The 12,486-nt window shown below is 41.5% G+C and overlaps 1 protein-coding gene across 1 annotated transcript in view; it reads left to right on the forward strand.

Annotated features, from left to right (window-relative positions):
- trappc12 (trafficking protein particle complex subunit 12) overlaps positions 1-12,486 on the forward strand; it is a 52,432-nt gene that overhangs the window by 30,772 nt on the left and 9,174 nt on the right. Inside the window, exons 4-8 of the mRNA XM_049595262.1 lie at positions 691-829; positions 6,545-6,657; positions 6,973-7,045; positions 8,288-8,361; positions 11,154-11,252. Coding sequence (XP_049451219.1) covers positions 691-829; positions 6,545-6,657; positions 6,973-7,045; positions 8,288-8,361; positions 11,154-11,252 — 498 coding nt within the window. The remainder of the gene's footprint in view (positions 1-690; positions 830-6,544; positions 6,658-6,972; positions 7,046-8,287; positions 8,362-11,153; positions 11,253-12,486) is intronic.

Genomic DNA, 12,486 nt, shown 5'->3' on the forward strand with positions numbered 1-12,486 from the left:
TTTAAAAATTTGGCACAAACGCCCAGTCAAGGATGAGCTGAATATATTTTGTTGGTCAAAGGTCAAGGTCATTGTGACCTGACAGAACATGTTTTTGTTCAAAACTCAAGGAGAGACACTTGATTAGATTCTAGTCTTGGGTGCCCACCTTAAAACTGCTGCTGTTTTCGTAGATTTTTTGTGCTGCTGGGTTGAAGATGTGTGTGAAGCATCCATGTTTTCACACACATGGATGTAAATTTCAGCTGCAACTTGACAGGTTTGTGGTGGGATACAACCGCGAGGCGGTAATTCTAGTTTAATAATGTAAGAACTTCAGATGATTTAATAAATACTGCACCAGTGTAAAGCCAGCACTGCAATGGTGCATTGCATTATAGATAAAAATGCTTTGACTGTACAATGAAAGTCAGTACATTTTATTACATTATTGAACATGTTATTGCATAATTGGATTCTGACCAAATTAACTGGAAAATATTTACAGCTTTGGGACTAATTAAGACCGTTTGATTCAAAAGGCACAGACACACACAAACATGGAGACATAGTCTGACTGCAGTACAGCTGTGAACAGACGACATAAGAGAATTTGCATGTTGTGTCTTTTTTTGTTTTTGTTTCTTTCATACTTTAAATGTCTTATTCATTTAACAAACAGAGGGAGGTGTGTTTGTGTGTGTGTTCCAGCTCTGGTTTGTGCGGCTGGCCCTCCTGACCAAGCTGAACCTCTTCCAAAACGCTGAACTGGAGTTTGAGCCCCTTGGCAACCTGGATCAACCAGACCTCTACTATGAGTACTACCCCACTGTTTACCCGGGGAGAAGAGGTAACACACACACACACACACACACATTTAGGGTCACTATTATTTATATATAATGCAGGAGGAGCACTTTTGGTATTGATCACAAAAACTTTTATCCAGAAACTCTTCCATTGTAAAATCATGCATCATTTCTTATCTCTCTTCATATTCCTTTTGTCCAAAAGCTTCTCTGAATTCTCACTGAAAGCAGACTGAAGGTTGAATAGTAGTATTCATGATAGTGCCGAAAAGCTGCTCTGAAACTCTTATCTGTGAGTTTTGAATGTGTTATTAGCCTGCTCTCCAAAAGGATTTTGCATTTTACCCACGTTTTTTAGGATACACAAGCATACCACCACTGTCCTATTAAATATTCAAAGGAAAGTTTCTGCCAGGAGCTTGATATTAGACTGTATCGTTGAGAAGCTCCAACAACGCTACTTGTCTCCAGCAGTTCTTTGGTTTTGTTTTTCCTCTTTTTACACTGCATGAATTGCTCTCTAATGTATTCCCATTACTTTGGATCTGCTTCGCCCCTCGGGCTACCACAGTGAAGGCAGTAGCAGAGACACAGCTGCACGCACACACACACACACACACACACACACACACACACACACACACGCACACCGCACACATTCGTACAAAAACTTTCCATTGCTCAATTTAAACGCTTTGTGCCCTGCTAGGTGCTCGCAGACAAACTGGCACAAGTTGTGTAGCCTGGCATCAGAAGTCGAACATTTCTCCGGCCCAACGCCCGCATCGACTATCTATTACCCATGATCGCACTCTTTGAACGCCTTAAGACACGACTGCCCATGTATCACTCTCGGAAAAATTAGGATCGACTTGGCGCTCGAGAAGGAATCAATGTTTGTCAGTTATTACTTTGTTTGCCAAATGAAAAGTTGAGTCCAATTTGGACTCAGAAATATTAAGACCTGAACGCCACATGCCTGACAAGTAGCATGTCCCTTTTTCAAGTCGAATCTTGTTACGTTACTTTCAGTCTTGATTCCTTTCATGCTGTAATAAATAAAGTAAGAGAGACATGTATCAGTCTTCTCACAGGTTGAATAAAATGAACTTGTGGTCAAATGGTAACCCTCCCAGCTGCTTTGAAAAGAGCTCCTTACTTTTTTTTCCTCAGCTGGATGAAAGAATCTTAGCCTCTACATTTGTGCTCTAAGGAAAACAGTCAACTGGTTTAATATCAGCCAGACAAAAAGACAAACATGCATACTCGACTGGGACATTATAACAGTTTTTTACAGTTGGTAACCCACATTCCTCCACACTGAGTTCACTTTTTTAAAACTCTCCCACAGTTGTCTTTACTAATATGCAGCTCAGCATAAGGCAGGGCGATTATGCAAATTTTATTTTCAATTATGTTTTTGTCTTCCAAAGATTATGAAAACAAGATCATTGAGACGAAAGATTATTGTGCTGCTTTCCATTTTGCAATGATGTTCTCATTTTGTTTTGTTATAAATCCAGCGCACCCCTTTCTTTTACAGCACTGTGCTCAGTGTTGTCAACTTGGCAACTTTCTTGCCAGATTTAGTGACTTTTCAGACCCTCTTAGTGAATTTATTTCTACAAAGCCACTAGCAACAAATCTAGCAACTTACTCAGACCACTGGGGAAAATATGGAAATATATTCCATCGGAGACCGACTTAAATGAATGTTGGCCAGGGGTGAAAAGTGGGGGGCCATGGATCTGTACTGACACCCTAACCCCTTACTTACAACCCCTTGCTCAGACCACACCAATTTTCATACTCTGCCTTAATTTTGATCTTAACTACATACCTCTGAAGTTTCATGTCTGCATATAAACACCTGGGAAAATACTCAAAACAGCTTCTGTGGTAGTTCCTTCTGCAGTTGGTGTCACTAGGACCACATTTTACCATGATGACACACACACAGACTCAGGAGGTGAATACAGTACCAGCAGTCACAGTCATGAAACTTTAAAGGTGGGTGGTTCCTCCTCTCTCGCCCTTTCATATCTTTCTCACTGTCACAATAAATTATAAAAAATGCCAAAAAACAATCTTGACAAACAAACATAAAAGATACGTAGCTGAGATCAATATAAAGGGCGAGTTTGAAGATGGGTGTAGTCCAAGCACGAGTGCCAGAAGTAGGGGAGTAGAAGGTAGGGAAGGGGTCATTGCCCTCTACCCCCACCAACCCTCGGTTTATCCCCCTGGCCAACACTTATTTTAAGTCACGGATCGCTGTATCACAGCTGTAGTTTTCTGATACACAATAAGCCACCAAACTCTTACTCACGGCACAGGACAAAGGACAAATGCTTTTTGGGGTATTCTGAACAGGTAAATTTGGTGTGGTGTTGAGATAAATAGTAAAAAAATTTAAAACAAAACATACAGAATGTTCTCTGCTATATATGCAGCTTCTTGTAGATAAATGAAATAAGTACTACGTGAGGACTCTCCTGTATACACTATAACACTTACACCTATCTAGTCTGCCAGGTGTTACACCAAGGCTCTTCATTGTATTCTAACTACAGGTGCTAAAACCATCTTGTGATGACCTGCTGCTGAAGGCCTCACAAAGAAGTATGCTGAAAATGTAATTGCAAATATAACTGGTTTATTCTTGCAATGCAAAGAGCCCACAAAAATTCACAATTCACAATCTTACATTCATAGTCTTGTATTGTTACAATGAATGTGTAGAGTTTACACTAACATATGAACAAACAGCTTGGTGGTGGACGCTACACCAGTTACATGGGTTCCTCTCAAGACTACGCTCTAGACACTGTTTGTATCTGTCAACATCAAACAAATGCAGATTCATTAGTATGCAACATTTCACTTTAGGTATTACTTATAAATGTCTGTCACTTGGTATTTTGTACTTACAGTCACATTTTACAAGATATCTACCTACAAAAACAGTTCATAATACCCAGGCAGAAAGCACCGGGTCTAAAAAAAAAATTAAAGCTAATGCGGAAACGCCACAAACCTGCATTCTTTCTAATGGCCAGCAGGGGGAGACTTCACTGGTTGCAAAAGAAGTCCAATTGTATAGAAGTCTTTGAAGAAAAGGCTTCACTTTTTATTTGATTTATTATATCAGTAAACATTTTCCTAATTAGTTTATGGTCTTAATCACTAGTTTCAAGGCTTTTTCAATACCACATGATTTTTATTCATTTTTATTAATTAATTTAATTTGTACATTTTGGTCCCATTCAGAGTAAAATAGATGATAAAGAAGGGTATGTTTTAGGGCACGCTAACTTGTGACTGACAAATTGCTATCACTAACCTGTCAATCAGGATAGAGGCATAGCAATGTGTATCTTCCCCAGCTCCCTCTTTTCATCCAAATATGATCACCTCAGGTCACCTCTGGCTCAAAACAAACCAAAGATGGCAATGTTGAAAATTAGGGCCAGAATAATGATCACAATTATTTTGATAAATATTGAGATCATGATTGGTTATCAAGATTATTTATTGTTTTTAGGGGCAAAATATTGTATTGCACATTTGAACATTTAAAGGAGCTATATGTAAGAAATCTAAAGCAAATAGTTGTAAAATCCTCCTAATATGTCACTGAGACTAAGGAATAATGTTCATATAACATACTGATCTCACCGACAACAATAGTACAGCCAGAATATTTCCATCTAAAAAAAAATTTTTGCAGTCTGCAAATCATGTTTATGTTTTGAATTTGTGTTTTGGCCTGTTGCACCACCCACCGCTGTCTACCAGTCACACAGTCAGTAGAGTCTCAGCATCAGTTACAGTTACGACTGAGCTACAGCAGCACGGCAAGCAGCATTAGCAGTGTCCCGGTACATAGCATTAGCCGTCTCCCCAGCTGTATCCCGGCAGCAGCGTTAGCAGTGTCCCGGTACATAGCATTAGCAGCCAGGTTCTCCTCAGCTGTATCCCGGCAGCAGCGTTAGCAGCAGAGAAGCCGGACTTGCTCAAATGGTCCGCTGGAAAACCGAAGATCAAGGACGCGGCGTGGGCGGACACGACTTGTGGCAGTATTTTGAATTTGAGTGCAGTAACCGTTTTGGCCACATTCTTACATACAGCACCTTTAAGTAAAAAACCTCCATGTTGCGCTACATTCCTGCTAATGTACTTATCTTTGCACCAAAATAAGACTTACAATAAGGTTCGTCTTTAACTGTGCATCTTGTATAATTATATATCAGCGACTGTATTAATTTTTATTGAATTTTTTTTTTACCGTGGAGGATGTTTTTTCAGGTGGTTTAACAATTTAGCTGTGTTGCGCTGCGGGGCAGACACATGTCTGACACACTCTTTGCATATGATTTATTGTCTCCTAAACCCAAAATACTTCGCTCGTTTGCAGCTGCAACATTTAGGAAAAGTTTTTCACAAGTTGCTGTTGCAAGGTGTGCACGTAGCAGACAGCTCTTTAAAAGTGGAGGCTGGCTGTTCGTTTAGGAAGCGCTTCATTTTGATAAGCAGCGAGTTTTCTATGAGCGGAGAACGCATTTAAAACTTAAGTATCACAGTCTGTCATGTTCATTTGTGGGAGACCAAAATCGTGATCGTGATTAATCCATTAATTTTGCAGCCCTACACGGTGGCTATGACCACTATGTACGCAGTCTGTGATGATACCAGAAAAAAATCACACTGCAGTAAAACAAGGAGGTCTCCAGGTCTCTCTCCAAGCAATTTCCCATTATCCCTGGTGCTCACAAGTGGGTGCCAAAATTGTGACACTGCCATCTGGTGGCATTAATAATTACAGTCACATTTTCCCACTTTGCTACATTAGTCATCAGGGTCTGTACAGTGTTGTGGTTTCATGGGTTCTTTTCCTTCTTAGTTACGAACACTTGATTTTAACAGAAACTTTAAAGGTATTAAGTCTTAATTTTAAGACAATGAAATCTGCTGACACCCAAGAGAGACAGAATAAAGAATCAAACCAAGAGAGAGCTCTGTCCAGTCAGAATCAAGATAAAACATTGTAACAGAGGGCAGTAATACAGACACTGAGGTAAATTGGGGAAATGAGTGTGTATTCTGTACTGCAGATGGGTTAGATAGACGGCACAAGCAGATAGACACGAGAGATAGAAACTGAGATCCACAGATTTGCAGAAGCAGCAGCCAAAGATGGACCAGCTAGCTGAGCTTCAGGTCTGATGACAATATCAAAGAGACCCTGATCAAAGCCTGGGAACTCACCTGAATATAGGCTCTTCCTCAGGGATACGTGTGTGTGCGTGTGTGCGTGTGTGCGTGTGTGTGTGTGTGTGTGTGCGTGTGTGTGTGTGTCAGACAGTGTGAATGATGTAGAGGCAGAGAGAGACAGAGGGATGAGGCAGAAAGATGAGTGATGGAGCTGTGCAGCACACACAGAGAGAGAGATGAGAGGGTTTAATAAGCAGCCATACGTAGCTCAATGCCATCTGTAGGTTCCTGCCTCCAGGGCTGTGTGCTGTCTGTGTGTGGGTGGATGGGTTTATATTCTCATCTCGCGCTCTGTGTCTTTCTGTTTCCCTCCGCCTTCCCTCTCTTTCTTTCTCTCTCTTTCTCTCTCTCTCTCTCTTTCCTGCTATGTCCTCATCCCACCCTGTTTCTTATTTTCCCCCCATTTCCCTCACTCATTTACTCCCTCTGTCTCTTGTTTTCTTCTTGTCCTCCCTCTCCCTCTCTCTCTCCCTCCTGTCCAGGCTCCATGGTGCCGTTCTCCATGCGGCTGCTGCATGCCGAGCTTCCCCAGTACCTGGCCAAGCCCCAGGAGGCTCTGGACCGCCTGCACAATCTCAAAACCGTCTGCCTCGCTGTTAGTACACACACACACACACACACACACACACACACACACACACACACACGAACACACGAACACACGAACACAGCCTCTGGATGAACATAAATATATGCATACTCTGTAGTATTCGCACAATAAAACTACACACCCACAGAAAAGCACATACAAATTCTTAAGCCCACCTGTGTAAACAGCCAAATATGGTTGGATTTTAGAGTTATTGAATATGCAGATTCAAATACAGACACATTAAAAGCCTTCAGCGCTGGCAGGGATGCAACTTCCCCTCTGAAGTTTCATTTCCCCCGCCCACCCCCCTGTTAACAGATTCAGGAGAACTTGGAGAAAGGCTTGGCTGAGGATGGCAGCATGTTCACCGTAACACAAGAGAACAGGCAAGGTAAGCACACACACACACACACACACATGCTCAGGCACACAGACACTTGGCTACAGACCTGGCCCCAGTCCCAGACTGCATCACACTGTGGGAGGAGAGTGAGGTCATGGGCCCCAGTGGGTAATACACACACACAAGCACTGAGTCAGAGGCACACCTGGCGCAGGACTGCAGCATACCTCGGCCACACATACACTCTCAACCACACAAACACACCAATGCGGTGCTCTAAAAGTGTTTAGCACCTCGCTGCTTCGGGTACTCGTGCTGAATATCAAATGGTCTCTTCAGCCCTTCACGCCAAGCAGATCAATACAGATCAATCCTATCCAATCCACTCACATCTGCACAAGTGTGCTGGGGAAATAGGCAGCCACCTTCTTCTGAAATTCACCAGTTTTAGGGAGACACACCTCCATGTGACCTGATGTAAATAGACCCTCTCTTCTTTTCTGTCAGACTTTCTCAACACAGCAATACATCTTAATGCAGTGCTCTCTGAGTCTTATGTTTGCAAGCCCTGTGACCACTAATTTAGCAACTTCTCCAAAGGCTGTCAGTTGTTTTTTTTTTTTTTTTTTTTAAAGCGACTACAAGCCATTTAATCAGCTAATTCAATGCAATAAACAACAACAAGCCACTTGGTGAAGTTGAGCTAAATGTACCAAGACACTTGCTTATAATTGGGAAAATTGGCAGGGTGACGCGTGTACGAATGTATGTGTGAGGGTGCGCCGGTTCTGGCAGTTTCTCCCCCCCTTCTAAAAGCAGTGTAATAGCTGTGCCCTCTGTCTCTCCTCTCTCTACCCACGCAGACAGTCGACAGTCAAGTCAATAACGCAGGGCCTTGCCTTCACACATCAGACCCCTACTGAGTGATTAGCTCTTCTCCCCAACACATACACACAGACACACACGTGTGCAGCGATGAATACTAATAGGCCTGCACACTAACTCTTCCACAGGGCGCACTGTCTGAGGGAAAATAGGAAAGCGGAGTGTGCCGCAGTATCTTCCTCACCACCTCGCCTTAAAATAAACCCTGGTGTGGAGGGGGAGGAGGGGAGCTTTAATGAGAGGGATGGAGGGATAAGAGCAATGCATGGAAGAGTGGGGGAGAAAAGGGTGCTGTTACAGGGACGCCCACAAAAAAAAAAAACGCAGGTGAAATGAAAATAGGAAGTCACCCTTTAAGAAATAAACCATCTGTCTGTCATCTTCTTCTCCCCCTTTTTTTTCCAGCGTCACTTAAGCTGTGGAGGTCTCGCCTCAGCCGGGTCATGTACTCCATGGCCAACTGTCTACTGCTGATGAAGGTATGTGTGCGTGCCTGTGTTTGTCAGCTCAGGTTTGTGTGTCGCGGTGCGTTGGAGTGAATGTGTCCCTGTATGCGTGTCTATGCCTCTGCCCGGATGTGTGTCTGCGGGAGCGTTTCCGTGTGTGAGACTCAGAGATCTCTGATGCCAGGCTGGTGGAGGATTCACAGTGAAATCCCCCCAGACTGACCACTAATTGGATTCTTGGTCAGTAAGAGAGAGAAAGAGAGAGGATGAGAGAAAGAGGGAGAAAGAGAGGGGTGTAGATTTGATCAGACTCAGAGAGAACCACAGTGCCATCTACTGGACAGAAGTTAGATTACAGTATTTTTCAATAGCTCTGGCTCAGTTTCAGTTTTAGTATGGATTGATCGATAGATGGATAGATTTACTGACTCACTGGCCTTACTTATTTGATATTATTTATCTATCTACCCCAAGAGAAAATTTCATGTCACTGCAGCAGTACACATATAAAACCACACTCCACACAAACAAGGAATAGTGCCAATAATGAAACATCAAAACACACGTACTAATTCATACAAAAAAAATTAAAAAAAACACAAACCCTCACCTTTTAAGAACCACACCGGTGCCTTAACATGTTGAAGCACATTTACTACAATTCTTAAATACTTTATGTTCCTATTTAATGAAAAACTCTTAAACACTTATTCTAGTTATTTCAGGAAGCCACTACTTTCTATTCATTACTGTGTGGAATAGAAATTAAATGGCTGATTGTTGAAACATGCTTGGTTTGTGTCCACAGTTTTATTATCTATGTGAGGAAACACTGTGTATACCTTCTGTAATGGTATACAATACTCATTAAGTTTTCATAGTCGTGATCATATAATTGGTCATAAGCTCGTTAAACTAGGAATCGTTGTGTTTTCGTTACCTTTCGTGCCCTGACACACCAAGCTGAGGGTCAGCCATCAGTCAGTGTTGGCTGTGGTATATGTCACCCTCGTTGCACCATTGCCCATCATCTTTTTTTTTCTTCTTTTTTTTCTTTTTTGCCAATTCAGCATGTTGAATCGATGACGGCGGAGCCTGTCTGTGAATGAAATCACTCTGATTGGCACAAATGGAAGTAAACAAACAGCTAAAGTCAAGACAAACTTGTTACGTGAGGTGATATTTTTCTTTAGCAGAAATGTTTCATGACTGTTTGTGTTTTTGTTCTCTGGCGCACCATTAATATGCTCAGTTCTTTCAACATCAGATTAGACAGACCATTTTTTGAATGACAAATACAGATGACTGCATCTGCTGCTGTGGAGCAGCAGATTTTCTTTATTTTCTCTCACGTAGGCACAGAACGCACATGCTAGTTGGCCGTTGGTTGACGTCTTTGCGCTGTGGTTGGCATTTTTTTGGCGGAGACACAGGCAACTTGAGAAGACACAACAGTCGGCTTTCGTTGCCACTAGTTGTCTGACATCGGTTTGGTGTGTCTTTGCTTTTTACAGTAGCCCAAACACTGAGTATTATGTTTCTGAATGTTATGGCGTAGTGTCCCAGTGAGCAAACAGAGACAATGCAGATAATAACAGTGTTACATAAATGTTAATTTAAGTTAAGCTATTTCATGTCTCAGTTGTTATTATTGATAACAGTAACACCAACATGATATCGGCATTATTTACAGACCATTGTCTGCCCTGCTCTCTATATATCAGCATTGGCCATTCAAAGCCTCACATCATTTAACCACTAGTTCAGTGTGATGGAACATAACTCAAGTTTCAAGAGTGGCAATTAATGGAAGCCAGTCCCTTTTTCAAAAAGACAAAAACCTCAAAAAACCTGAAAATCTATTTCATGCACTGGAAAATGCTCAAACCATAATATTATGTGTATATTTGTACGAGGCTGTTGTTTTTGTTTTGTTTTTTTTACTTTTTTTTTAATTGTCAACAAATCTAATAAAAGAGAGAAATCAACAATGTGTCAGTCAATCTCTCATCTCTCTACCCTGTGTGAGGCCTTCAGCCCCAAGCCCATTGGTTCCTACTGAGAAATTTAAAAACAGGACACAAATATATAATTTCATTTGTCAAAAAGAGACCCAGTAATTTCCGTGTGTGTGTGTGTGTGTGTGTGTGCATGGTAATAAAGGAACATGTCACCTAGTGCAACAATGTGGCTCATTAATGTGTTTTTAATAGTTTTGGGACAACAATGGGATCTGTGGCACAGAGGAATAATATATATCAGGTTTTGGAAACACACTAGAAGGATCAATAATTTTTTGTTTTGTATGCTGTATGAGACTTTAAGTCTAGTTTTGATAAAAGTTTTGGAAAGTGAAAACCGAGGCAGATCAGATGTTAAAAAATATATTAAAAAACAAAAGTACCATAATGCACATGCACCTGTACTGTAGTCACTGTCTGTACCTTGTCCCAACCTGGTAAACACACATGCTCTTTCTACACACACACACCTCACTGACCTCTCTCCGTCGCCCGGCTCAGCAGTCCAGTCACCATGTGAGCGATGTGTAGCAGTGCAGTGTGGAGGTGGGAGGAGGGTCACATCACCCTGCTAATACTCCATATGTTTGATTAATGCCCTCCCTCTCACCACGCCTCAACTCTGCTCTTCTTTACCTCGCTTGCCCTCTACCTGTCTCTGCCTCCCACTGTTTACCTTGTTTTACCTTACTCATTCCTAACTTCTGTCTTTACTTCTGTTGCCCTCTGTTCTCCACTTTCATATTTTTCTGTTCCTTTTCTCTCATTAATCTCTCTCTCTTTCTCTCTCTCTCTCTCTCTTAGGACTATGTTCTGGCTGTGGAGACCTATCACTCCATCATCCAGTATGAACCCCAGCAGAGAGTGCAGCTGCTCAGTGGTATAGGACGCATCTTCTTGCAGGTCTGCACATTGACACTGACACATACAGCGCCACGACAAAGTCTGTGAACCCTCTAGAGTGTTCTGTATTTCTGCATTGACCTCAAATGTGAAAACTAGATAAAAGGACCCAGTTAAACAAATAATACAAAATTATACTTATTAATTTATTCATTTAGCAAAATGATGATTGGAAAAAGTATGTGCACCTCAGTACATTTATAGGCGTTATTGGAGTCAGGTGTTTCAGTCAATGGGTGACAGGCATCATGTGGATATTTACTGTCAAAGTGTGGCCTTTGCCACACAGGTTTGTGGAATTGTGCCACAACTCAATCGAAGGAGATTTCCGCAGAGCTCAGACAAAGGCTGATAAAGGTTACAAAACCATTTCTAAAGAAATGGCAGAAAGCGTACAAATGGAAGAGATGCAACACCATTGTTACTCTGCTCAGGAGTGGTCGTACATTAATAGTCACTCCAAGGGGAAAGCGTGTAGTACTCTATTAGGTCACAGAGAACCCCAGAGTAACATCTAAGGATCTGCAAGCCTCTCTTGCATTGGCTAATGTCACTGTTTATTAGCCACCATCAGACAAACACTGACTGAGCAATGTTGGTGTGTATGGCAGGGATAGCATGGAGGAAGCAACTACTCTTCACATTACAGTCTGTCTAAAGTTCCCTAATGGCTACATGGATGAACCAGAAGGCTAGTGGAAGAATGTAATGTGAATAGATGAGTCCAAAATGGACCTTTTTGGGTTAAATGAGAAGCGTTGTGGTTGGTAAAAAATTTTGCCATTGCATTTCAGCATTTAACAACCTCATCCTGACTGTGTAACATGGTGATGGCAGTACCATGCTGTGGCAGGGTTTTTGTAAATCCTGTAAAAGTTTTAACAAACATTAAATTCATTCATCTAAAAATAATTATAATTATTATGCCTTAATTGAATTTTTCATAAGTCTTAAAAATGCTCAGACATGATTTAAGGAATCATTTTTTTCTACTGTTGCATTGTAAAATCTCAAAATAATTGGTAATATCTATTTTTTCAGTAATTTACCAAATGCCTCTCACATTAATGTCACACAGATCAGGATAGCCAAACCAACAACATTCATTTTGTTCCGCCAAGTAACTCAGAGCAGAGGATCCACTGTCTGCTAGTTAGCTAGCTAGCTGTCACGGTACCCTGGACGACATGGGAAGTGCAAATTCAATGACAATCTGCTATTTGACAAAATTTCA

Source organism: Epinephelus fuscoguttatus, linkage group LG14 (assembly GCF_011397635.1).
Source record: "Epinephelus fuscoguttatus linkage group LG14, E.fuscoguttatus.final_Chr_v1".
Classification (NCBI taxonomy): Eukaryota; Metazoa; Chordata; class Actinopteri; order Perciformes; family Serranidae; genus Epinephelus; species Epinephelus fuscoguttatus.